This window comes from Octodon degus, unplaced genomic scaffold (genome assembly GCF_000260255.1).
Source record: "Octodon degus isolate 3935 unplaced genomic scaffold, OctDeg1.0 scaffold00164, whole genome shotgun sequence".
In the NCBI taxonomy this organism is placed as follows: Eukaryota; Metazoa; Chordata; class Mammalia; order Rodentia; family Octodontidae; genus Octodon; species Octodon degus.
This window is the reverse complement of record NW_004524740.1, coordinates 1,483,061-1,510,870: the sequence shown is the minus strand read 5'-3', so window position 1 is coordinate 1,510,870 and position 27,810 is coordinate 1,483,061. Positions and strand designations below refer to the sequence as shown.

The 27,810-nt window shown below is 37.7% G+C and overlaps 1 protein-coding gene across 10 annotated transcripts in view; it reads right to left on the bottom strand.

Annotated features, from left to right (window-relative positions):
* Positions 1-27,810, bottom strand: part of Synrg (synergin gamma) — a 78,789-nt gene that overhangs the window by 34,016 nt on the left and 16,963 nt on the right. For 5 of the 10 annotated variants that reach the window (XM_023703116.1, XM_023703117.1, XM_023703119.1 and 2 more), the window contains exons 4-14: positions 25,349-25,479; positions 24,479-24,584; positions 23,819-23,930; positions 20,067-20,369; positions 18,769-19,002; positions 17,608-17,685; positions 14,447-14,643; positions 13,306-13,554; positions 11,441-11,574; positions 4,966-5,084; positions 4,703-4,765 (exon numbers count right to left, since the gene is read on the bottom strand). In XM_023703116.1, coding sequence (XP_023558884.1) covers positions 4,703-4,765; positions 4,966-5,084; positions 11,441-11,574; positions 13,306-13,554; positions 14,447-14,643; positions 17,608-17,685; positions 18,769-19,002; positions 20,067-20,369; positions 23,819-23,930; positions 24,479-24,584; positions 25,349-25,479 — 1,726 coding nt within the window. The remainder of the gene's footprint in view (positions 1-4,702; positions 4,766-4,965; positions 5,085-11,440; positions 11,575-13,305; positions 13,555-14,446; positions 14,644-17,607; positions 17,686-18,768; positions 19,003-20,066; positions 20,370-23,818; positions 23,931-24,478; positions 24,585-25,348; positions 25,480-27,810) is intronic. The other 5 variants (XM_023703121.1, XM_004642999.2, XM_004642997.2 and 2 more) reach the window with 2 other exon arrangements.

Sequence of the window (27,810 nt, the reverse complement as noted above, 5' to 3'; positions counted from 1 at the left end):
TAAGCATGTTTTCTTAAAAGTGTGAGCCATGATTCTTAGTGTGTCTAGTCTTTATTATTATGCTAAGGTTTTCACTCACAAGTAATGTTAGGATGCAGATGATCTTAGTTTTCTAGTACTGTCTACTGGGTGATAATAGGCAATAAAAGCAGCAGAGAAGCCAAACACTCCATTATTTAAAAATTACTGCCCTTTCTAGAGATTTATAAATTAAAATACAAATCTTAATTTCTTCAAAACAAGATTGCTCCCAAAGCTGAGAAACAGAGCTATAAAAATAAATTTAAAATCAGAATCCAATTGTTAAAATTGGCATTTGAGTATTATAAGCTTTATATCGTTCATGTAATGTGATATATACTCTGATCAGATGAAAAAAAAGATTCAAAACAGTATTAGCTGATTTTTATTCCCAATATGATACTTAACCATTCACTAGTAAAACTTATCAACAGAGCTCTATCTAATATTATTAGGGAAATTTTAGATAGAGGAACCCCATGGAGGTCTCTTGTAGTTGATGTTTTAAAGACATAACCACTAATAAAACTAAGTCAATTTCACAAATTGGTAGGAAATGCAGATGTAAAACTTTTAAATATTACAGAACTTTAGACAACTGCATATGTATTATTTTTGTAAATGAAAGATAGAGTAGCCAATTTTATTAATGCCTAAACTTTTGATAAGTTAGTGTGAAATTGACAAGTTTTGTTCTGTTATAATTTAAAAAAGAAATCACAGCACACTAAACTTACTGATGAATTGTAAGCTTTTCCATCAGAAATGTAAGCTGGGTGAAAGGGTTAAAAGGAAATGAAAAGGTAGGTCTATAAATTCCAAAAGAAAGGATTTTTCTTTTTGGCAGGTACATTAGTTGCAGTCATTTGACGACTGCGTATCAGAAGGCACCCATATTAATTCAAGGGTAGCTTTTCAGTTTATTTGTGAATTCTTTTATGCCTCTCTCTCTCTCTCTCTCTCTCTCTCTCTCTCAGGGCTTAAACTCAAGAAAGACCACTTTTTGCTAAAACATTAATATTTCTTCTTTACATAAAACATTTTTCTCTTCAACTTTAGCTTAAATTGCACAAGTAGTAATACAGAAATACTGTAAAATTCTGTCATTCAGTAATGTTAAGGAAGTCATACCTCTGAATGCAATATTGTAAACTTCTAAATTTCCAAACACTAATGTACTTGGTTGAAGTTAAGCTAGTTTCCTTTCTCTTTTCTTTTCCCTCTCTTCAACTCCTCCCCCCTCTCTTCCCCTCCCTCTCTAGGGCTGGGAATCAAACCCACGGTCTCACATGTGCTAAGCAGGGGCTCTACTACTGAGCTACATCCTTACTCCTAAGCCAATGTGTTTTTAATGCAAGTATCAAAAGACAATAAACCATTTAGAAGAAACATTTTCCCCTACAATGAACCAAGTTAGCTACTCTTTTTTTTTTTTTTGGTATTTTAGGGAAGGCTCTCAGGGTGTTCAGGGTCTCATTACTAGACTGGACTCGTAGTGATCTGCCTGTTTACAGCCTCCCAAGAGCTGGGATTACAGACGCGCGCCACCACGCCCAGTCTCAATTGCCAGCTCAGCGCACCCCGGAGGCGGGGCCATGCACCTGCTTGTAGGCCTTTAATCTGCTGAGCTATTTGGCTGGCCCTAAAATTAGCTACTTAAGCAAGCAAACAAAAATGACAATTTGGGGTTGAGGCCTAAGAAAGGAAGACGAAGGTACTGCTGACATTTCAGTGATACCACTGTCTTTCTCTACTTTCTTTTACAGATATAATATATACATGATGATCACTGAGACCCTATTACACAGAACCCCAATGCTCTTTATTCCAGAATTGCCTTGGCCCAAGAATTGATGACAACACTGCTCAGAGTACACGAAAACAAATCAAAGTTCCTCTGTGGTTCATCTTTCTATTTCTAGTGACTAATATAGACACTGAAAAGAAAAAAAACAAAACAAAACAGCTGTTATATGCCAAAGGCTTTGATGAATACAAGGAAGCATCTGTGGAACCTAAGATCTGTAGGGGACTGAATATCCTAAGAGGTGGCATAACCTTTTTAGAGATGCTTAAGCAGTAAAGTATCTATCACATCTGTTATGGTTTGTGTCTAGTTCCCTCAAAGCCTCACGTAGTCATGGGGCAGCTTCTGGAGTTTGTGACTGATTATTGGGGGTGGGGAACTGCACCTGCCCTGGGCCAGATAATTCATATTTCAAGGTAAGGAGGAGAGACAGGCTAGCTAGCTGCCTGAGCTGCAGCCCCTCCCTATGCTCTCTGTTCTTTGCTGCCTCCATGAAAGGTTGCTCTCTGCCATGTGCCGCTCTGCCTTAGAGCCAGCTGAGTAGGGACTGAAATCTCCAGTAACTGTGAGCTAAATAAACCTTTCCTTCCTTCATTTTGGGTGTTGGGTATTTGTGCCAGCAAGGAGAGAAGACAAACTGAGATAGTATCTTACTCCCACATATCCACCTTTCCCAAGCAAAAGGGTGGACACAAGTAACTGCTGAAGGGCGTCCCAACTATTCGGTACATAAAGATAGAAGGTACTGTGGTTCCCGTAGAAAATCCTCATTATACACATTTCATAACATGTACAGTTAAGCTTTGGAGGACATAATTTGACCTATGTGTTACATAAACTCTATAATCAAGTTTATAGCACAATTTAACCACAAATACTTTCAGCTTATATATATATATATGTATATATATATATATATATATAGCTTTCAGATGATCATTTTATACTCCCACCTATTCTTTTAAAGCCCTCAGATGATGACAATGACAAGTGCCCATAAAGCCCACAGCCAACCTTGACAATTCTGCACAGTGGTGACTAAGTCAAACATGAGTAACACACAGGAACAGACCGCCCTCTCCTCCTGGATGAGCAAGCAGATGATTAATTACACCTTTTTCTTTTTCCCTCATACGAAGGATCAGATCTAGGGCCTTCTGTATAGCAGCCAAGTACACGACCACCGAGCTACATCCTCAGCTCTGGATGATGAAACTCTGATGTCAGCATCTTCACATATTCAGGCCACCATGTTCAGCTACTGTTTCTTTTTTTTTTAGTGGAACCAGGGATTGAACTTAGACCCTTGCGCTTGCCAGGGAATCGCTTATTCCACTGAGCCATCTCCCCAACCCCTCAGCTACTGTTTCTGTCTGTAATGCTGCTTTGTTCTGGCTGTGGCCCTGAAGTTCCGAAATGCTAGTTGGCTGCTCCTGTATTCCACAGAGCTCTCACCATGCAAACACGATAGATCTTGTTAAAATACTACTAGCATGGTGTCTTGCTTCCCTCCTCTTACTTATCTTTGGTCACCCTTCCCTTTTTTTTTTAACCAGGGACTTCGCTACATCCTAGGCATTTTGCAATTATTTATGCTGAGACAGGGTCTTGCCGAGGTGCTAAACTGTCCAAGTTGGGATCAAGCTTGAGATACTCCTGCTTCAGTCTCAAAGAGTCCTGGGATTATAGTTACGTACTACCACATCTGCCTTGCTCTTTGAGTTTTTGAGACAGGGTATCTCTTATGTAGTTCAGGCTGGCTTTGAACTCATGAAGCAGCCAAGGATGGCCTCAAACTTAAGGTAATCTTTCCACTTCAGCCTCCCATGTGCTGAGATCACTGGCGTGAACCACCCTGACCAGCTAACTGGCTTGTTTTAAATGATTTTGAGCTTATGTTCATGAAGAGCAGAGGAAATACAAACCTGTGCTACTGATGAAAAGAAATCCTACTTAAACGTGCATCTCTTTACCAAAGCTATGCATACCATATGTTGAGTCCTCAGCTGGAACACTTTTATCACGTCTCATGGCTTTTTTTTTTTGGTAATGGTGGTACTAGATATTAAACTTGGCCTTAGATCTGAGTTTCACTGTCAGATCATTTTTATGTATTTTTATTTTGAGACAGGGTTTTTTTTTTTTTTTTTCCATTTGTGTATTTGGTACAGGGTCTCACTATGCAGCTCAGACTCATGGTGATTGTTATGGTTTGTGTCTCGTCCCCCCAAAGCCTCATGTAGTCATGGGGTGTGGACTTCTAGAGTTTGTGTTAACTCATGATCCAATGGGATTATGTGTGAGCCAAGGCTGGGATTATGGGTTTTAGTACTGCTGGGATTACCCATAGGTGGGTAAATACTGGGAAGCACCCATAGGTGTGAGTACTTCCCCTACCCTGGGGCAGGTAATTTGCATTACAATGTAAGGTGGGAAGAGAAGCTAGCTGCTTGAGCTGCTGCTACCCCTCCCTTGCACTCTTGCTCTTTGCCGCCACCGCTTTCTGCTCTGTGCTGCTCTGCATTGGACCCAGCTGAGTATGGACTGAAGCCTCCAGTAACTGTGAGCTAAATAAACCTTTCCTTCCTTCATTTTGTGTGTCGGGTATTTGTCCCAGCAACGAGAGAAGAGTAACTAAGACAGTGATCCTCCTGTTTTCAGCCTCCCCAGGGCTGGGATTATAGATATGCACCACCATGCCCAGACTCTGTCACCAGCTCAGTGAGCCATGGGGGCAGAGCCCGTGCGGCATGCGGGACCAGGGATCGAACCTTGGTCCCTACACTTGTCAAAGCAGGCACTTTAGTCTGCTGAGCTAATCTCCTCTTATTAACAATGGAAATAATGTGTCTACTTCAGGAATTGAAAACTTACCCAAAGATTTATTTTCAGTTGTCTGTTCAAGTTCTCTGAAAGCACTGTATTTGTCACCAGGTTCTATGACGGAAAGACAGACAATTATGGGCAGGAAGCTTTACACTATTGTTCATGGAAGTAAGGCAGAGTGGATTAACTAAACATACTTAACATGTGATGAGCATTTTACATATTTCATATACAAGGTTACCATTTAAAGACTTATACAACTTAATTAAAAATTATATTCACAGATTTATTAACTTACAAACTGTTTTTACCTCCAAAAGCAGTAGTATTTTCAGAGGACTTGTCAGCTGCAATTCCTTTAAACACTGCATATTTATCCACTGAAGCCAGTGCTTTAGCTCCTGTAACTGGTACCAACAAAGATGGGGTACTAAAGGGAAAAAAAAAGCAAGCATTAATTATAAGAATAGCCAATCCTTTCCTTAGCATCAAACAGGTGGTAAAATGGCAAAGGGATTATAAACCATGAGTCCTTGCCTTAACAGTCAGAAACTATCTGTATACACCACAAAGGACTGGACACATCAACCACCATTTTTGTTGAAAACAGAAGTTGAAACAATGTGCAAGCAATGTCTTTCTTAATTAACTGAATAAGGGCAGCAGTCATTTCCATAATTCTTTAAGGTAAAAATAATGGACTAGAAATGGCTCTGAAATAGATTATTAAAGAATGGTAATCTCCTGCAATTTAACTTAAGGTCCGTAAAACTAACAATGAATGAATCTAAATATGCATATCCAAAATCTTTTTTTTTAATTTTATGTATTTGGTACAGGGTCTCACTATGCAACTCAGACTCATAGTGATCCTCCTGTTTTGGCCTTCTAATATCTTTTTAAGAATCCAATATTCTAAAATAAATTACATTAACCTTAATATAAATTTTTCGCTAAGGTGTATTCAGAGTACAGAGGTGGAGCAGTTAAGATTAAAAAAATCTATTTAGGAGATGCTCAAGTCAACATGTAAATTCTTCTCTTTTGATCATATTGTATTGCTTACTGGCAGAAGTTCACACATCTGACAAGCAACAGCAGAGTTAATACAATTTCCATTTTTACAAGGATCACATCAGTGGTTCCAGAAGCTATCTTTTGTAGCGTAACAACAATCATTTCAAAATTAGATAAAGACACTATTGCTTGTGGACATATTTTTCACCGGATAGAAAAACAGTGTAATGAGTAGTATCTGTGTGAGTAATTCTTGAAGGCTTGAACACATACTATGAAAAAAATGCTCTTTTATTTCCTTTTTCCTTTTATCAGACTCAGGCAGCTTCCTGGAAGAACAACCTTTACATATGAATGACTACATCCTAAAGCCAGTTTGTGTCATTCAATACCACACACACAAGTTCTATAAATGGATTTCTATTGAAATCTTTGCCCTGGAGCAAGAATCTTTCCACAGTCATTTAAATCTTCTTATCAGTGGCCTACAAGCAAGGTAAAAGCCAGGCTCTCACACATATATGCTAATGCGGGTCCACAGTGCTTTAGGACTTAGTGCCATGAAATATTAAAATTTCAAATCACTACCAAACAGCTGTTACATATCTGATCTTGGCAATTTAACAGGTTATCATCTACACATTTTAGGTGGAGTTTCTCAAGTTCCTTAAGTAATTAAAACTACAGCTCACTGTGAAGAATGATAGAAGATAACATCCAAGGGTAAAAATCCCTCAAAATGGATGATCTATGCATTCATTTTCTATGACTAATTTTAGCCACAGTCTTTTATAGCTCATTGGTACAATCTTCCCAGTCAATGTGACATTTAATTGAATTAATTTAAAAATTATATTCATAAAGTTGAAAAATTAGAAGATCTGGGTAATGAAGTACTGCTGATTGAAATCAACAAAATAAAATTCCACTTAAAGTCTGGCTCAAACTATAATTTTATGCACACTGTAAATGAATGTTTCATTCCAGCTCTTTCTCTAAGCTTATTACTTAAAAAGACTCTAATTACCATCAAAGTGTTTGTGCCAGTTATATACAGTAGCTATTACTTATTCTAAGCATGAAAAGTTATTTCTACTCTTTAATACTAATGAAAATACTCAAGTAATATAGGCATATTGTATTAAAATTTATGAACCTATATTCCATTGAAAGACTAAGAATCTGGTCATCAAAAATGTGTTTTGCTTTTCCACTAATGTATCCATTAAAGTTTTGAGATCATAAGGCTGTGGTAGAGGGTTTTACTTAGTTACTCACCCTGCTAAATACACACATTTCAAAGAAATATTCTGCTCTAAGTAAAAATAAAACAAACCAACCAGCTCCTATAACTTAAACCTTTTGGAACTTTTCTATCAATTGCTATGCCTGCTTTGCCGGTCACTCTAGGCTCTCTAGCTCCCAGATCACAGCAAGTACTTTCTAAATAGACCACTGCAAGCAGCTGTACTGCAAGCCCCTTTTCACATTTTAAGACCAGGCTCAAGCGCCATCTCCTCTCTAATATCTAGGGCAATACCGAGTCCAACTATTTTTCCAAGCGTCCAATGTACAGTGTCTGTAACTCTAGCCCCCAGCGCCTCTCCGCACCTAACAGGACTGCCACAGCGGCTGCAGGGATGCCCAGGGAGCAGCAACAATCCCTCTCACCATGCCACTGACTCCTAAAATGCTTTTACAGGTTTCAGCACAAATCATAAAGCATTCCTGAACTAAGGCTCCTCTTAAACTCATTTTCTCACCAACAAACAATGTTCTTGACCACAGTCTAATATCTTATTTGCTTTTTCACCTTTTCTGACAGATAATGTCCATTTTCTGCTTTAAAATACTACCCAAAGTGGTTTCACTTAGTTTAGCCAGTCACATCATGATTTAATAACCTCCTTTTCACATGAACAGGGAATACAGATTATCATACTACACGTGGAGGAATTCAGTTTTTTCTTATGAAAATGAATTTTTATTTGAAAACAATGTTTACAGCTTCAACCATGGCACAGTAAGGTCTGTAGGGCAGGCCCCAATCCAGTCTAACTCGCATGTTTATAAGAGGAGGACAACACTACATGACGACAATGGCTCCCATTGTCATCCCAGGACTGATGGCCATCGCCCAAAGCTAGATAAAGGTAAGCTCAGCATCCCCCCAAAAGCAGGAATCTGTTGAAATCTTGACTTCAAACACCTGGGTTGTAGTACTGTCAGAAAATACTTTTTTTTTTATACCAGCAATTGAACTGAGGACCTTGTGTTTGCCAGGCTAGTGCTTAAGCCACTGAGCTATCCCTCCGGCCCTCTTTTAGGTTTTTTTTTTTTTTTTAATCAGTAGGTATTTGTGATAGGAATTCATTTTTTGCGCATATATATATGTTCTATATACCAGATGCTTAAATCTCTCACATAAAACAATTTAGCATTTGCATATAACCTATGCACATCCTCTCATGTACTTCAAACCATCTCCAGGTTCACTTTAACACCTAACACAATGTAGATACCACATAAACATTTGTTAGGCTGCACTGCTTATGGAACAAAGAAAAAGTATGCATGTGCATTACAGATGCAGTTTTTTACTCATTTTTTTCCATAATTTTATTCAGAAACAAATAGCAATGAGACAGTTTCAAATCAAATTGGTAGGACAGTTTCAATAATTAACACATTGCATACTCTCTTCCTAGTGGTTAATTGCTGTACATGATTTTTTTTTTTTTTTTGTATTTTAGGGAAGGGTCTATAGGGTATTCAGGGTCTTACTACTAGATCAGACTTGTAGTAATCTGCCTGTTTACAGCCTACCAAGAGCTGGGATTACAGGTGCGCGCCACCATGACCAGTCTCAAATGCCTGTCTCCGCGCACCCTGGGGGGGTGGGGAGGCTGGCACAGCAGGCCCAGGGATCAAAGCCCCTGCCTCTGTGCCTGCTTGCAGGCGCTTTAATCCGCTGAGCTATTTGTTTGGCCTGTCCTTCCCAAATATTTTCAAACTGCATTTGGTTGAATATGAGAATGAAGAACCCACAGGAACACAGGGCTGTTTAAGGACAAAGAATAGCAGACCTTTAACAGATAATATAAATTGCCAGATAATATGAATGGCTCATATCTCTAATCCCAGCTTTCTGGGAGCTGAGGCAGGAGGAACCCTGCCTCAGCTAAAAACCTGCCTCAACAACTCACCAAAACCATTTCAAAACAAAACAGAAAAAATGTCTTGGCACACAGCTCAGTGTAAAGGCCCTGGGCTCAATCTTTAGTACCAAAACCAAATAAAAAAACAACCTGAGTTTCTCTGCAGTAGCAAATGGTTCCTGCTTCTGTATTTCTCATGATATATGGTATCACTCAGTAAATACTAAGTATATATTTGATAAACAAGTCAATAATGAGTCTGGATTTATAGATACGAACAAAATATTTTCATTCAAGACAAACATGGAGGTAGTTGAATCAGAACTCTAAAAGAAACATGCTAAAAATGGCTGCAATGGTTGTATATGAAAGTAAACATGGAGATAACACCAAACAAGACCAGCAGCCCATACATCTCAAGTTGGCCAGCATCTTAAAGCTTTGTTTCTCCCTCAATTTTGACTTCATCTACTGAGGAAGATATTCACCAAAGGAATACACCATTAACTTGAAGAATTCAGTTTACACTCCCCATACAATAATATATTCATCCAATAAAGCTTTACTAATTACACTTCATAGGGTAAGCACTGTATATAGAAAAAAGTCGAGAAAACCAGTAATTATACTCAGAGCTTTGATATTAAAAGGTGCTATGAGAGCAGAGAAGGAGAACATTTCATTCACTTGAGATAGGGACTACTAGAAAGGGGTTAGGAAAAACTTAAGCTGATTTCTGAAATGGAACAAGCATTAATTAGAAAGAGAAAACAGAATATACAAAGAGCAGAAACTTCAAAGCATATGTTGGTGGGGCAAGGTGGTGCATGCCTGTAATTTCAGCACTAGGGAGGCTGAGGCCAGAGGATTGCTGTGAGTTTGAGGCCTTTTGGGCTACAAAGTAAGTTCAAGACTAGCTTGAACTGTATAGTGAAACTCTCAGAAAAGACAAAAAAATTAATAAATAAAAGAGAGCGAGAGAAAGTGAGCATATGGTCAATTGGGTCTTTTTTTTTTTTTTTTTGTGGCTGGCTCAGCCCACCCTGGGCGTGGGCCTGGTGCGGCATGTGTTGCCAGGGATCAAACATGGTCCTTACACACTTGCCTAAGTTTGCCTAAGCAGTTGCTTTAGACTGCTGAGCTATCTTGCCAGGCCCTGGTGTGTCTCTCTCTCTCTCTCTCTCTCTCTCTCTCTCTCTCTCTCTCTCTCTCTAATACGTGGTCGCTGTGGCATGGTTGCAGTATGAACTGTGCAGAAAGAGCAAGAGCAGACAGAGCAGGGAGGAGCAAGATCACACACAAGCTTTCCTTCATAACAAGCAGATCCAATGAAGCTGCTGGTGATAAAGGAGAAAGGATGAAGAATCAAAAATAAATGTTTCCTTGTTATATATATTGAGAACAGAACTCAGGACCTTGTGTTTGCCAGGCAGGCACTTGTGCTACTGAGCTATATCCTTGGCAATAATATGTTTCTGATTTGGTGACACTAGTGACAAAAGAAAGTAATAATTTAACAAATTTTTACTTGGCTTTGAGTAGAAAATGATGAATTTAATTTTATGCAGTGAATGAGATATTTTTTGTCATTCAAAATGGAATGGTTAGGAGTCAGCAGGACACACATATTTTGTTCAAGGGAAGTGATCTGGGACAGGAACATCCCATGTCTGTGAGTTAAAAAACGCAGGTGCTGGTGCAGGGGTGCTGGGCAGTCTCTGCTTTGTACGTTTTGCCTGAGGAGCGCTGACATGTATGTGACACCTTCCCAACATGAGAAGAATCTGCTTCCCTCGCTTGTACTTCTCTACCATTCACATCCCTTAGCTCAGGGGAAATGTAGGGAAGCATGGGTCAAGAAAAATCCACTGGTTAAAATGGAAGATGAGGAAAACTGCAAAAGCAGAAACCTGAGAAGTGGGCCTTCTGACAGAAGCAAATCCCCAAATGAAGCCAAATCATCTTGCTTCCAAAAAGCTAATGCGTTCTGATGTAAGCAGTTAAGTACTTAGGGCTGGTGATATAGCTCAGTGGCACAACATCTGCCTGGCAAGTGCAAGGTCCTGAGTTCAATTCCTAGTACCATAAATAAATAGATAGATAGATAAAAAATGTTAATAGCATAATGATCAATTCAGTTACCCAAGGTTAAGCTACTACTTGGAGAAATACAAATGTCTATGAAAACGAAATCTGAAGGCTAAAAGCTACTAATGTCAACATGACGCACGAATATGCAGTTATAAATTCTGAGTTCTGTGGAACTTCAGTACATTTCAGTACATTATGAAACTGTGTGCTCCCACCTAAAAAGCTTTTCAACAGTTGAAGTCCTGGATCTAGTACGAGAACACGCACAGATGTACTCAGCTATAATACATACATGTTCAGTACAGACACAAGAAAAAGAAGCAGGTGTGCACTGAGAGGAAATGTTAGGATCTACATTTTAAGGTGGATAAAGAGTAGAACAGTTCAAAGAGCAAAGGTCTGACTAGAAGGAATAATCAGGGAACATATTCGTATAGAGCCTTAACTCCTCTTACTTTTGCGTAGGCTGATGCTCCTTTCCAAAGAGAGTAAGTATAAAATATGTTCAACTCTTTTATACCTGTTTGTATGCTGAGAATTACTTGTTTTTGAAGAAGCAGGAACCTCTTGGAAATCAGTGAATGAATCATCTAGAGATCCTGACTTGGAAGCATCTTGAAAATCTTGGAAATCATCATCTTCTGGCTTGCCCACCTAAATGAGAGAGACATTTACTTAGAAAGCATCAAGCTGACATGAAGTAAACAATCAACTCAAGCTGTCAGCTTCAAAGAGTGCCATTTGCATTTCTCAGTTTACTTTTAATCATTTAAGAACTTTTTTTCAGGCTTAGGGAATCAAAATCAAAGCACTATGCAGGCCAGGCAAGAGCTCTGGCACTGAGCTACACCCAGCCCAGAAGAATGCCTTTTAGATGTAACAGTAACACAAGGGCTCAAGGTAGGAATCCTGCTTTGCATTTTCAGATACTCTGATAACAAGAGGAAAAGACTGGTTTAACTCATTTCCCATTTAGAGAAAAAAAAGTATAGCTTATTGCCAGCATTCATTCTTGGGATAAAAGGGAAATTTAAGGGAGCCAAATTGTACATTTACTTAAAAGTTGATTCACATTTTATACATATTTATAAATTACAAAAGTGGCAGAGGCACCTCATAATCAGTTACATATATTTGTAAACAGTAAAACACTGACTCCTAAGCTCACGCTCCTGGAAAAAGAGTACTGTTAACACATCTGTTTTATAGAAGAACAAGCTTTTACTGTATTGTTCTGTACTTTAAAAATATATAATTGTGTAACAGACATCCATGCAGTTCTGGTGGGCCTATTTCATTTATTCATTTATGTTTGTACTTTAGTGCAAGGTCTATAGGGTGTCACTACACAGGCTGGATTTGTAGTGATCCTCCTGTTTCCAAACTCCCAAGTGCTGGGATTATAGGCACGTGCCACCAAGCACAGCCTTGTGTGTGTGTGTGTGTGTGTGTGTGTGTGTGTGTGTGTACTTTAGTACAGGGTCTCACTACACAGACTGGACTCGGACTTGTAGTGATCCTCCTATTTCAATTTTAATGACTAACTTACCACTGCATGGATGAGCTTATTTCACATTTTTTCCTTATTTCACATTTTAATACTTTACATTTTTCCATTTAGTCATTTCCAAAGTTTTGCCCCAACAATGTTACAACAAATATCCCTGGTATAGCCTTGCTAATTCCAGATACTATTTCTGGTGGATAGATTCCCAGTAGTGTGACTGCTAGTCGGAAAAGGCACTCTGGGAGGCTAACGTAGGAGGATCACAAACTTCAGTCTAGTCTGGGAAACAAAAAGTCCATTCTCAAAACGCGAATTAAAAATCAGGCTTGGGATATAGTGCTCTGAAAAAGCCCTGTGTTCAATCCTTACAACTTAAAAAGAAGTGTTACCAGTGAACTTGTAGTATATTAGTCACTTACCTCATATATTTTCACTGATAATACATATTCTACATTTAAATTTTCTTTCTTACTAATCTGAGAAATGAAAAATTAACTGAAGTATTTTAATTTTTGGGGTTAGCAGTTTCCTCAAAAAATACAACCTAAGCATTTAAATTTATTAGTTTGATGTTTAAAATGAACACACTATAAACGACAATACAATTCTTCACCTAAAACTCAGATTTTAATGCTTAAAAATAAATTTTGTTTTAATACCTTTTTCTTACTTTTCTGGTGTTGAGGTTTGAATTCAGGACCTAGTACATGCTAGGCAAGTGCTATACCACTGAGCCACACCCCCGCCCTCCCAGCCCAATACTGTTCAATAAAAATCACGAGTTCATCACAGTCAAGCAGTATGAGTCTCTGGAAGAAAAGCTGTCCACACATGCACTTTCAAGGATTATTTAGAATATGTACAGTTTTTCCACTTACCTGATTTGTTGGGTAAGTGGTCATGAAGCCACTGGAAGCTGAGGCTGCAGCTCCACCCACTGGCCCAACAAGGTTAATGCCCACGACTGGCTGTCCAAGGCTGAGAGGCATGGAGCCTGCAGGCCCTGAAGGCATCACAGTGGGCTGACTCACGGGGGCAGGCAGGGTCATAGGAAAGCCACTTAAAGTTGGAATAGGAGCCGCTGGGAACTGAGTCAAGGCATCAGGACTCATGGCAGGAACGCCTCTCTGTACAGAACAGGAGGAAAATGCAAACATTTAGAGGTCTGCTGAACATAATCTAAATCTGGTAAAGAGAAGCCTATCCATAAAATATTTAGCTTTCATATTATTTCTACTGACTCTCTTTCTGACTCCCAAAATGCATGAATCTGATACAAGAAAATAAGTATCCAGGATAATGTACACCTAATACTAAGCGAAGAAATGGTCAACACACAGCAATTCTGACATTTTTCTTTTCTTTTCTTTTGGTACTGGGAATTTAACTCAGGACCTTGCGCTTGCCAGGCAGGTACTTGTGCCTGCTGGGCTATATACCTGGCCCTTTGGCATTTGCTTTTTCTAACAAGTTTGGTCAATTTGCTATTATCACATAATTTAAATTAACTTCATAATATAAGAAAAAATTGCTACTAGATTGAGAATGTAACTATTTTATTTTTATTTATTTTTTTGGCTGGCTCAGGCTGCCTTAAGGGCGTGCCTGGTAAGGCATGTGGAGCTGGGGATCAAACTGTGGTCCCCTGTGCCTGACTGGGTGTGCCAGAACAGGTGCTTAAACAGCTGAGCTAAGCTCCCACACCCCTGAATATGACTATTTTAATGACTAACTTACGACTGCATGGATGAACTAAATAGGGCTTTAAATGACAGAATAATTTCTTAAATTGTTAACATTCAAGTTTAAAACAGATACAATGAAGCCAGAGAATGTCAGTATATTAGTCTTTAAACAACAGAATAATTTGCCAATATGTGCATCAAACTGAAGTACTGTCCCCTCAAAAATGATCTAAAATTTAATGTATGAGGGTTTATGTAAGACTGTAGGGAAAAAGGATTCATATTCTTTAAATTATTATTAAAAGTTATTTGATCTAACTTAAATATTTTCTACCTGTGTTACTGCTATCATGGCAAGAACAGTATAAAGTTCTTCCTTGGTAAGTTTGCCAGGCGTAGTTCGATTAGCTAAGGCCCATATCTGTCCCAGAGTTTCCCTGGGAAGTCCAGATGATATCAGAATGGGATAAAGTTTAGCGGTATCTATTCCAGTTGGAGTCACTGTGGTTTCTAAAATTTTCTTATAGGCATCTATTAAAGGAGAGAAATATAAATATATTGTTAGTGATTGGTACTTCATCATTGCTGGTATACAAAAATAATCTATAATCAGATTGCTATAATGGAACTGAAGTCACATCTGGGAGTTTGGTTTCTGTTGTGTTGGTTTTTTTGAGAAAGGGTCTTTACTCTGCAGTCCAGGCTGACCTTGAACTTTCTATGTAGCCCTCCAACTTGATCCTTCTGCCTCAGCTTCCTGAGTGCTGAGATTACAGGCATGTATCATCATGCCCTACCATATCAGGGTTTAACTTGCTGTGAAGAAATTTCAGTGGAAATACCCAGCAGACAATTAGAACATGGAACTTAAAAGAGAGGTCAGAGCTTAGGCGTAAAGATGAGAATTTAGGGGTGATGGGAATATATGGTCTTAAATTCTACTAGAAGAGTGTAACAATGTTTTTGAATTTCATTAATTTTTCTGGATAAAACAACATTAAGATGGAAGAGGGTACAAGCAGATACAGTACTGTATTTTGAACTTCAAAGGAGAATTTATAGAGTGATGATGGTAGAAAAGGTTTACAAGTAGCCATGCAAATAAGTATTATACTAATACCACCTTTCTCTTGGTCCAATGAATTAAAGGTTGCGGGAGCAAATACCTTTTAAGAAAGTGCTTTTTTGTATTTGTATGTATAAAATAGTAGAGATATATAGCTACTTGCTCTTAATTCAATGAGAAGAAAGATTTGTACTAATAGTGTTTGGACAGGATATCATGTCTGCATCTTGTACTGTGAATAAACACTATGAAGACAACAATATGCAATGTATTAATTACTGAAACTCTACTAATCGGTTTTGAAATTGTCTCATTGCTATTTGTTTCTCAATAAAATTAACAACAACAACAAAAAGGTGCTTTCAAATACAGTCTGTGGGGGTTTTTTTGTATGGGGAATCGAACTCAGGACTTTATGTTTGTCAGGCAGGTGCTGTGCCACTGAACTATATAGCCAGCTGAAATACAGTCTTCAGAGAAAGATGTGATTGTATTTAAGGTGAGGATATAAAACCAGCATTTGAAAACAGGGAGGGGTATTGGTGAGTTTTTTTCATAATAACACAAGATCTCCAAAGGATAAAGTGGAAAATGCTACTAGAAATGGATACCAATAAAAAGTGAAGAATAGCAATTCCATATAGGACATATTTACACTAAACAACTATTTGCAGTGTGTCTAAAATTTGCATTTAACGGAGCATCCTATGTGTTTATACATTGAATCTGGCAAGCCTAATTAGAGCAGCTGTTGGAAATAAAAGTGAGTAGCATTAATGGAACACAGAAGAATGTCTATAACAAAAACTTTACATCTGGAATTACCAACATGGATTGTAGGTTAGCAGGATGGCAAGAAGAATATATATTTTGACCACAAAGTATAGTATGCGTGTATGTTTGGAAAGAAGAAGAAAACATAAATACAAGCTGACAAGAATGGAATAACTTAAAAGATGTATTACAATCTATTTTTACTTTGGCTTGAAGAGAAAGATGTAAAAGGGTAGCTAGAATAAAATTTATTATTTTTATGTTCAATTTTTGAAATTCCACATGATTTTGGGGAATAATTAGCCTTTTAATATGTGATTATAGATATTAACAACATAAATTCAGCTACAGAAATCTTGCGTAAATTTCATTTAATCAAGTATAGAATAACGTTAGCCTACGATCAATTTACAAAATTCAAGATCTAATGAAAGTTACATTTAGCTGTCACAGTATTGGCATATGCTGCTGTAATTGTCATTCTATTGCATATCAATTATAGCTTAAATACACTATTCTCCACCAATTAAGTATGCCCACCAGATGCATTTTAGTAATCTTTTTAGGCTCAACAGTAATAATTCACATAAAGGAACAAATTAACACTACCTTCCAAAGAGAAAAAGATGCCACCTAGTCTTTTACTTGACAAATCATAAAAAATAGTAAAAATATAAATCAACCATTGAGAATTCAGAAAATTACATTAAGCATACTAGTATAAATCTTTTTTTTTTTTTTTTTTTTTGGTACTGGGGATTGCACTTGCCAGGCAAGTGATTATTCTACCGAGCTATTTCCTCAGCCCTATAAATCTTGATTTTACTAAGAATCTCTGAAATATGTATTTGATAATGTGGTTTTTTGGTGGTAGTACTGGGGACTGCACCCAGGGGCACCCTGCCATTAAACTACAATCTCAGGCCCTTTTATTTTTGACTTTGAGAGAGGTGCTTGCTCAGTTGTCTAGGCGGGACTTGAATTTTCAATTGTTCTGTATTAGCCTCCCAGTGCTGGGATTACAAGCAGGCACAACTGAGCTTGGCTGATAATATCCTTTTGAAGCACCTTCTAGAAATAGCCAGGTACGATGGCACCTACCTATAATCCCAGCATTTGGGAGGCTGAGGCAAGAGGACGGCCATGAGTTCAAGGTCAGCCAGAACTACACACTGAGACTCTGTCTCAAAAAAGCAGTAAAATAAGATTTTTAAAAAATTCTCTAGAAATATTTCAACAAAATACTAAAAACAAAAACATTTCTGCATTTATGTAATTATTTCATATATGAAACAGTCCCATACACCAGATCTAATTTTCTATATTTCTGAAGAAAAAAGTGACAATTCCTTTTATATATTTTAAAACCACAATAGTTAAATATAACTACATCTAAAATATTTAAAAGGGGCTGGTGAGATGGCTCGGTGGTCTGGAGCACCTACCTAGAACAAGCTAAGCAAAGCACAGGGACTGCGTTTCAATCCCCCAGCACCACATGCCAGCCAGCCCCGCCCCCTGGTGGGCTGAGCTGGCCACACACACACACACACACAAAATTAAAAAATAAAATAAATAAAAAAAAATAAAATAAAATATTTAAAACAAAAAGTCCAGCTGGGAATTCTGGGCAGAGCAGCTTTTTGGATTTTTACCTGGAACCAAGCTCTCATTGTAGATCCAGGGAGGCATTCTGGTTTGAACAGGCTCTTGTGGGGGAAATACTCCCACACCTAGAAAATAAAGCGTATTAAAGCATGTCACGGCCCATGGAGAAGATGGGGAAATCACACTGAGTCGTGGCTTTTACAAAGAGCAGCTCTGGCTGGAGACACTAGAAAACGTCACCAATACATCTAAAATACTTGGTTTTTAAATAACTTTTGTGCAGTAACTATGCCTTCAAGAGTAAAAAACTATAATGTACCAAAACAATATTCTGAATCACATGAGGTTTATATCATTTCAAATGTATTATAAATTAAAGGAAAAAATACAGTAAGTCATAGCTTAAAAAAATTTAACTGAAAAAAAAATTTAACTGTCTACGCTTCATGTGCAGCTTTTAATAATGCTGCTTTGCAAAGTTTTATTTAAAAAAAAAATCAGGACATGACACTGTTACCTTAGTTGGGTTTGTTGTTGAGTAAAATAGCATCCAGAAGTTTGGCGTAAGGACACCCACATTTTAATTCATTGCTCAGACTGAGTTTATAAAATTTGGATTTTTTTTTTTTTTTTTTTTTTTTCAGAACCAGGGATTGAACTCAGACCCTTGCGCTTGCCAGGGAAGTGCTTATTCTACTGTGCCATCTCCCCGGCCCCACTTCTTTTTCTAGAGTAGGACTTGAACCCAGGATCTCATGTGTGCTACACAAGAGCACTACCCCTAAGTTCCTCCCCTGTCCCAAACTGGGAAACTTACAGGCAACTATGCATATGATTTCGGGGGGCGTGAAACCATGCTCTCATTGGTGACTCTTCTAGTTACATTTTAAATTTTAAACTTTATGGAAGAACAGAAAGTATAAGGAGAAGAGGGGAGAAGCAAAGTAAATTTCATATCAGGAATGATTCTGATGAAGAAAAGTGGTTATTAAAATCATTTTTTTGAAAAGGAATAATATAGTGTGCTATAAGAATTCAGAGCAAAATTTTAGGGGTTAATTGGAGAAAGGATTGCATCAAATATATTTTAAGCAAATTTTTTTATTAGCAAAATTAAGCAGCATTCACTTTAGGATTAATGCTTAAGGTGTTAGCAGTTGAGCGACGTTTGGTTAAACGGATTGTTGCTGAATGGTTCATGAGCTCACCACTCTCTTCAATTGACAGGTTTTGGTCTGAAGTCTTTTCTGCCTCTGTGGTGGTGGCACCACTTACACATCCATCTACAGCACCCCCATAATTGGCCGTTAAACTGGGCTGGTTCTTACTGGAGACTGGGACCAGGGGTTTGTGCCCAACTTCAGATGTATTTAATTTAGTTTGTTCCTGCCCAGATGTACTTAGGTCACAAGATACTAGTAGCTTCTCCTCCAAGGGCGGGCCTAAACAAATAGCATGAAGGATTACTTATATATAATGCATATCTCTGATCTTTTAAATTATCCCTTTGCCACCCATATTTTAAGGTGAAGGCCTGCCGCATATGAGGTAAACTTTGATTATTAAACTTTTAATAGTCCAAGCACTACCCATTTGAAAAGGACTTGAGAGACTAAAAGTTTCAGAGAACTTAAACATAATTATCTACTCTGATCCTCACGAATTCTATATAGTTGGTAAAAGCGTAGAGGAATGAGTACTACACTAGAAACCTGGCAATCTACAAGATACAGACCTTTCCATAATTACTGGGAAGGCCTCCAGCAGTAGTATACCTGGGTCTATTTCCACATCTGTGGAATGATAAAGTCTGGGCTAATTACAGGACAGCCCAGATTCTTCCAAGCACTATACTGTGCTTGAAACCTGAATGTATAGCTGCCCCATTATTTCATGGATGATAAAAACTGTGATACACAACTGTTTAAAGGATCTGTCCAAGGACAAAGTGACAGTAAAAGAACATTCTGAGCTTCTGCCTCCCAAGACTTTGTCATGGAACCATAAAGAGCACTTCATAAAAAAACTTTTCGAAGTATGTTTATTCGTTAGAAAATGGTGGGGCTGGTGAGATAGCTCAGTGGTCTAAAGCTCCTGCTTAGGCAAGCTCCGGCAAAGTGCAGGGACTAGGGTTCAATCCCTGGAACCACATGCTGCGCCACCCCCACCAGGCTGAGCTGGCCACAAAAAAAAAAAAAAAAAAAAAAAAAAAAATGGTATTGATGATTTTCCAAAAAAGAGTCATCTTAAGAATTAAGTTTATTTCTAAAGCTACAAGGTGGTTTAAATGTTTCTAATTTAGTAGCAAAAAGTATCATATTCTTTTCTGACCTATGGAGACTCTGAAACTTAAGATCTCCTCTCTTCCTTGATAGACTTGAACAGTACTCTTATATTCACATACGTATTTCTTTCCCAACATCACTGTTGTTATTCTACTTGTATGAGAGAAATATATTATCCCAAAATATCGTAAGAACATTTCCATAATAATGCTAGGAGTTACCTGCTTTCTGCACATGGTGTGAGGCTGAATCAGCAGAGAAATAAGGAGTTTGGCCAAGGATACCGTGTAAGGCAAAAGACACTGGAATCTGACCTGGAGGGAGAGGCTGCGCACCAGCCTTCTGTGTGTGCAACTGGCCAAGTGGGGTGGTGGGGTGGAAAGACTGAAAGGGCGGGGCTGTGGAAGAAGGCCCACATGTGGGAACCTCAACAGGCCCCTGCATAAAGTCACTGAATTCTTCTTCATCAAGAAAGGCAGGTGATGGGGAAACAGTTTTAGTAGAATGAGATGATGTGGGACAATCTGCAAAATGGAAAATGGTAATGAAACACACAGAAATGAAAATGAATGGAGAAAAAGAAGTTAGGATGTAGTACAATCTCCAAGAACACATTGAGATATGACCAGTGAAGGTGAATAAGGGATAACAATAATAGTCAAGTGGAATTATGCAATGCATGCAAATCATTTTGATATTTATACATAATTTTATCTTTTTAAAAAGTTTTATAGTTATTTTGCATTTGATTCAAAACAAAAATGTAAAACTCAGTATTTCCTTCTTCTTATTAGGTTACTACTAATTTTCCTAACCAAAACCCACCAATGAATTTATAGGACAGTGGTAAATTTTCTGAAATTTAAATGTTCTGTTTATCTGGATAATGTCTGCTGAAACCAACGTACATATACCAGACCTACCGATGCGTTGCTGAATATACTTCGGACACATACATTCTCTGATGTTTACATTTCATTACTTAGTATGAAATTTAGTGATAACGCACAACACAAGCTTGTAATTTCCCATATAGCATGGCTGCTCCATGTCCTTTCGTATAGTTATCATGTAGGGAATGAATATTACAAAACACAAGAGCATTAAACACATTATCAAGGTGATATTTTCTTGTGAAAAGCCTCAAAATGGATACCACAAAGAGATAAATGAAACAACTCAATAGTCAATTTAAGAAAATCCATCATGATTGAGAACTCTACTTAAAAGCATTTTAGCACTAAATAGTATAAACATCACTGTGGCTTTTTCCTGTTAAACATGACACTCACTCAGATGAGATTCACTTCAGTAAACCTGCTCTGCAGGGACGACATGTTCTTTAGTGGTGGGACTAGGGATTATCCCACAGTTCCTGCATTGGGCTGCATCCCCAATCCCCTGTCCACCTTTTTAATATTCTGAGACAGGTTCTTGCCAAGTTGCTAAATTGCATAGGGTAGGCTCAAATTTGTGATCTTCCTGGCTCAATCTCAAAGAATGCTTGGATTACAGGCATGTACCATCATGCCTGCCTAGGGCCTACACTTAACACAAAGCTCATTACTACTACCTTATTATTTAGTGTTCTGCCTGTTTACAGCCTCCCAAGAGCTAGAATTACAAGCACGCTTGCCATCAAACTCAGTCTCAACTGTTCTCTCAGCGTGCCCGGGGGCGGGGCCAGCACGGCATTCACACCTACTTTGAATTACTTTAATATTTACTCAAGTCTGGCTGGAGAGACAGGTCAGTGGAATAAGTGCTTGCTTGGCAAGTGCAAGGTCCTGAGTTTAATCCCTGGCACATACACACACAAAGATTTACTAAAGTCTAATGTTACAAGGAGCATTTTTAAAGAAATACCTATCATGTACAAAATTGTTACTAAATACTCATTATCACTGTTAAGATCAATGAAATAAAACCCAGAAGTACTGAAATTCTATGAAAAATATAAAATAAGCAAAATTATTGCTGTAATTAATTTGATTTGAAAAAGACCATGCCACACTGAATCTCACACTTCTGAATGGTGCTTAAAAACTCTGTGAATTTAGGTTCTTACCTACTATGAATATTTTAAAATGGACTATGTCCATTCTACAATATAATTGAAAGTATATGCTATATTCCAATAATATAAAGTATATTTAGTAATCCACTATACGGCAAATGCTAAACCAGCACTCCTTGCATTTGTCCAGAATCGGCTGGAATTATGTTAATTTTATGTGGCATGTATTTTGGCTCATAAACTCTTACAATTATGCTAATAAGAAACATAAAAGTATGATAAATATTGTTTGTACGTTCAATATTTTAAGATAAAATATTGTACAGATCTATGAGAGAAAACTAAAAGGTGCCTTTGATTTGTAAAGGAGTTAGAAGATTTCTTTTATATGCTTTGAGGCTAGGTCTAAACTCTAACTGGAATGGCTCTGGAATCTTCAAATCAATCTTTTTCTATCTCAGCATGAAGTAGTTAACTAGAAATTATAAATTACAAATATGTTTATTGAATTCTGGAGATCTGAACCTCAAAGCACCAATCCCCACCCCACCCCCCGCACCCTTTCTTTTGGTCAAGACAGGGTCAGGCTGTCCTGGAACTCACTATGTAGCCCAGGCTGGCCTCAACTAGTGGTGATGGTACTGCCTCAGCCTCTCAAGTGCTGGGATTACAGGTGTGCACCACCGAGCCTGCTTAACACCAATTTATTTCTCATGAGTGTTTCTCATTGTCAATATAGCTGGATGCTGAAAAGAGCATTCTTTATGAACGCGACAGAGTTGACCTAACAAGGATAGTAACTCTCTGGCTTCCTGTCCTTTTATTACGTTCAGTGCCAAGTTCAGGTTTACTATTAACTCATAAGTGTCTACCCTTAAGTCACTTTTTGATAATTTTATTTGGCTTATACTTTTCATTTTTAGAAATGTTTTTCCTTTCTGATCACGATAGCTTTATTCTCATTTCAATCCTGGTGTATACTTTAGGCCTATTTTTGGAACGGGAATCTAGTATATAATCTAACCAGTATAATTAATAGGACAGAGTCAAAGCTGTCCCAGAAAATAAAGAATTAGCAACAATGCCAGTATCAAATTATTTCCTCCTAACACATATAAGAGGTATCATAATAGAAGTATTTAAGATAAAATTCAATGCTTTTCCAACAGAGGATGGTACTTTCTTGATTCACTAATGATTTTTAAAAACATTCACTGGCTACTGGCTTATTATTCTTAATATTATCTGGTAATAAAATGTCAAAATACTGAGTTTTTAAAAAAAGATAGAAAAATAGCTACGCAGAGAAGACTCATTTCAACTGCAAAATGCTTTCAACAATAACTATAAACAAAAACACTTCTACCCTGCTCTAAGTATTTTTCTTACTTACCTGATGACAAAAAACTGTAAGGACATTTTTAAAGAAACTAAATTTTTATGAGGAGCATTATCAAATCTGATTTTGAAAAAAATGAAGCATTTTAAGATTTTTGCAAGTTTTATTATATTCAATAATAAGATCTGAACTGGTCATAAAAATAATTTAAAAACATGAACAGATTTTTCTATTGTTAACATACTCATTTATACAAAGAAGATTTATAAGTGAAATGAAATGGTTATACTCATGCTTAACTAGAAGAAGGTTTTTTTTTTCCTCCAAAGATAATTGTTATCCCACCTAGATTTTTTTTTTCCCTTCTTGAGACAGGGTCTCACTGTGCAGTTCAGCCTGGCCTTGAGCTCACTTTGTAGCCCAGGGAGGTCTTGCAGTGATTTTCCTGCCTCAACTTTCTGAGTGCTGAGATTACAGTCATGTATTTTAAACATCTAAATCTGTACTTATATTGAAGGAAAAGTTCAGCACTGATTCTCCTCACATAATTAAACACATAGGGACTCTAGATCATTTTCTAAGAAAAACATTTTAATGCCTTTTAAAATTAAAACTACCTGGTTTCTTGGGGTGTGATGCAGGAGTAGGGTGCATCTTAGCATCTCTGGAAAATCCATCTAAGTTTCCTTTGATGGCCTCCAAAGCATCATCTCTACTCTTCTCTCCTGTCTAAGAGACAACAAAAATATATTTCTTTACTTATCTCTCACTTTGTCCTAAACCTTGCCAAATTAAAAGCACAAATTAGTGTATTTCCAATATTCTTATTACATTCTTCTGATGATAAATTTGCCAAGTCAGAAAGACACTGATAAGTATATAACACAAAGGCATAAGATGACTCTCTAATACAGGATATTAAAACAGCCAACACTTCAGGAGAGAGTTTTTAGATATTAAGAGTTCGGTGAGGGTTCCAACAGAAATCCACCTCATATCACTAAATGTAAGACTGTTTCCCAAGAAAAAGATTATAAAGTTTGCCATGGCACTAAAAAAGAAAAGAGAGGTTAATGGCTGATATCTCATTCTTTATCAACTGCATATATTTACAGAAAGAGAAAAAGCTATCTCTTAGGTCATGAGAGAACTAAAGAGAAAAGAGCAATCATAGCCTGAGCTTGGGCTGGCACCTCAGCGACCACATTCACTGAATGAGTGAAAGGAGGCACAGCTAGGGGGTGTGCTTTAGGAGGGGGAGGTAGTGAGCACAGTACCTTGGGTTTCACACTACTCAAAAGTCTGAGCTTTTGCTTCTGCTCTTCAAACTGGCGTCTTTTTCTCTCTTCTTCTAAAAGCTTTTGCTGTTGTTCAAATCGTTTTCTGAAGGAAAAGCAATCCAGTAAAGATCCAGCTGCAAGGATCAACTGTTACATTTAGATTTCTAAGAGCTTCAGCAGTATCATCTTGCATTTCTACAAGTATAACCTTCACTACTAATTATGTCTATTTTTCTTATGAAAACCTATTTTCTTGCTATACTAATTCTCAAATATTGGAAATGAGCCTAAAATGATTAAAATTATGCACAGATATTTATTTCTTATCTAATTTGCAAGGGAGAAAACAGTGCTTGAAAAGTAATGTCAAGATTTGGGAGGCAGCTGAACATGATTGTGCATGCCTGAAATGCCAATACTCAGGAGGCTGAGGCAGGAGAATCCCGAGTTTAAGGCCAGCCTGTATTACATAGTGAGAACCTATCTCAAAACAAAACAGTGAGACAGATAAATACAAAATCAGCATCCATATATGAAAAGCTTTCTAGTGAAGGCAGTGTCTACAGGACAAAAAGTAAAGCTCTGAGAATCAGGGGCCTGTATTTGGGTCCAACTGTGTAACCTGGATTGACAAGTCACTTTATTTCTCTGAACCTCACTTTCCCTACATGTTAAGAGGTCTGAAGTAGGAGATCTCTAAGGTTTCTTTTGGCTCCAAACTTCTAATAGAGGTATATTTAAAAAAGTTTTGAAAGCAACTTCACTATATTCATTTCAAATATGGATTTAGAGAACATCTGACAGTTTATGAAATAAAAATAATTGCTATTATGAATCTGATATCCTTGAATCCTGAAGATCTCTTACTGCTGCTCTTCAGCAAACTGCTTCTGCATGTCTGGAGTATACTGTGGGCCTGCAGGCCGCATGCCCAGGAATGGTGCTTGTCCCAGATAAGGCATTCCTGCTGCTGGCATTGGTCCCATTGGTATTCCTGCCTACAAGAAAAAAGAAAAAGCTTAAATCGTTTTATCTTTTTAATTATAACAAAGAAAAATGTCATTTCCACAAATTATTTCTTCATATTTTATTAGGCAAGTGTATGATACATTCTAATAAAACATTTAAAGAACTTAAAACTAGAAAGCCCCTCTTAATGTCCTGCCCCCACATTCTCTTCACTGTCTCAGAGGTGACCACTGCTAATAGTCTGAGGGGGGTGTGTGGGTGGAAATCCTTAAAGCTGTGTAAGGAAGCACCCACACACTTCTATTTCTCTGAGTTCGCTAATCCACAAGCTTTGAGAAGAAGTATCATATGTAATATGCCTTTATATTTTCCAATAGTAAATAAGATCCTAGTATATATTGGTCATTTACAAATGAATTTCTAATATCTATGAAAATATTCTGATGTTATCATAAGCTCTTTTACTTGTCTATATATTTGGTACAAGGTTTCAGTACGCAGCTCAGACTCATAGTAATCCTCCTGTCTCAGCCTCCCCAGCGCTGGGATGACAGGTGTGCACCACCACGCATGGCATGTGGTACTGGGGATCAAATCTAGGCCCTTGCACTGGCCAGGCAGGTGCTTACACCACCGAGCTATCTCCTCAACCTTGCACTGTTTTACATAAAACAAATTATACTTGCTCTTCAAAGTATACTGAAGCATTTAGAAATAACAGTATGGCACAACAGCATCACACAAAATCTATATTAAAAATGATAATAATGGCTAACTTTCACTCAGTTAAAGCTCTTCTATTGCTCAGCTTTCTCCCTGAAACATTCCGCTTCTGTCTTAGCTGCTTCCTGAACCTCTTTCATTTGGAGATTACTGCTTCTCCTCTTTATTTCCTGTAAAGGAGAAATATTCCTCCTTGCTTTTTCTAAACTTCTCTAATTTGGAAAACCTAAATACATTTTAATTTCTTGCCAAAAGACTTTTGTCACTTTCTATGGCACCTCGTTGATGTTATATACTGACCTCCAACTTCCTCATTTTTCAAGGACTTCAGAATGTTGTTACCTTTCATTCTACCCCTACACTGCTATTGGTGATGTCAACAAATTATGCAGATGACTCCTCTAGGCACTGTGGCCTTTCAGGTCTCTGAACTCCTCACCACACACACACCAGCATACCATTCCATGATCCTGTTCTATGATCATTTTTAAAAAAAATTTTTATTTTATTGAGAAACAATTGTCAATGAGAGTTTCAAAACTGATTAATAGGACAATTTCAATAATTAATACACTGTACACTGTTATCTTCTTAGCGGTTATCCATAGTACAAGATGCAGACAGAACATCCTGCCCAAACAATATGAGTACAAATCTTTCTTCTCATTAAGTAGCTGTATATCTATCCTAACTATTTTGTGTATATAGATACAAAATAGTCCTTCCTTTGTATCCCCTTTTTTTAGTCCTGTCAGAAATGAGTATTCCATTGGCATCTAAATACTATAGGTGTGTGAATTCAGCACAACAATCCAACACAGTCCAGCACCGTTGTATGATCATGTCCTTGGCCTATCAGCATCAATAACTGCACCACATACTAATTCTCAATTTTAAGTATCCCAACACTTGATCATCACCTCCTATTCTTTCAGTTCATCTACACCAGAAATTCTCCTCACACTGACACTTCCCATCTGTTAATGCTGCCAGTTTTCCCACTATCTTTCCTTTTCACCATGACTTCACTTCTCTTTTAGCTCAGATTTGCTGGTGGAATGGCCCTGTAATATTGTTAATTCCTTTAGTTGTAGATTCTTTGATGTGGTTTCCTAGTTTCTTTATAATATATCTGGATGTAAGAGTTTCTCTTTACTTATTCTCACTCTCCGGTATTCACACCGTTGTGTAGTAGTCCAGTACAGACCTTATGCTGGAGAAACGGTCAAGGGTGGCTAGGCTGTAAAAGACCCTAAGCCTTCTGACTTTATCTCTCAAATCACTTGCTGCATGTGGAATGAGAGGTCCATCCAGGAACAGAAGCCAAAAGACAGCATTTAACTGCTAGCCATGTGAATGGGACCCTTCGAAGCAAAGCCTCGCCCTAATCACCAACTTGACTGAAACCTTATGAGGCACCCCAAGCCAGAACAGCCCAGCTAGTGCCCACAGGAAAACAGAAGTGTTTATTGTTTCTTCTCCATCAATTTTGGAAGACAATTTTATTTATTTATTTTTCCATAATTTTACTGAGAAACAAATAGCAATGAGACAGTTTCAAATCAAATTGGTAGGACAGTTTCAATAATTAATACATTGCATACATTCTTCCTAGTGGTTAATTGCTGTACAAGATG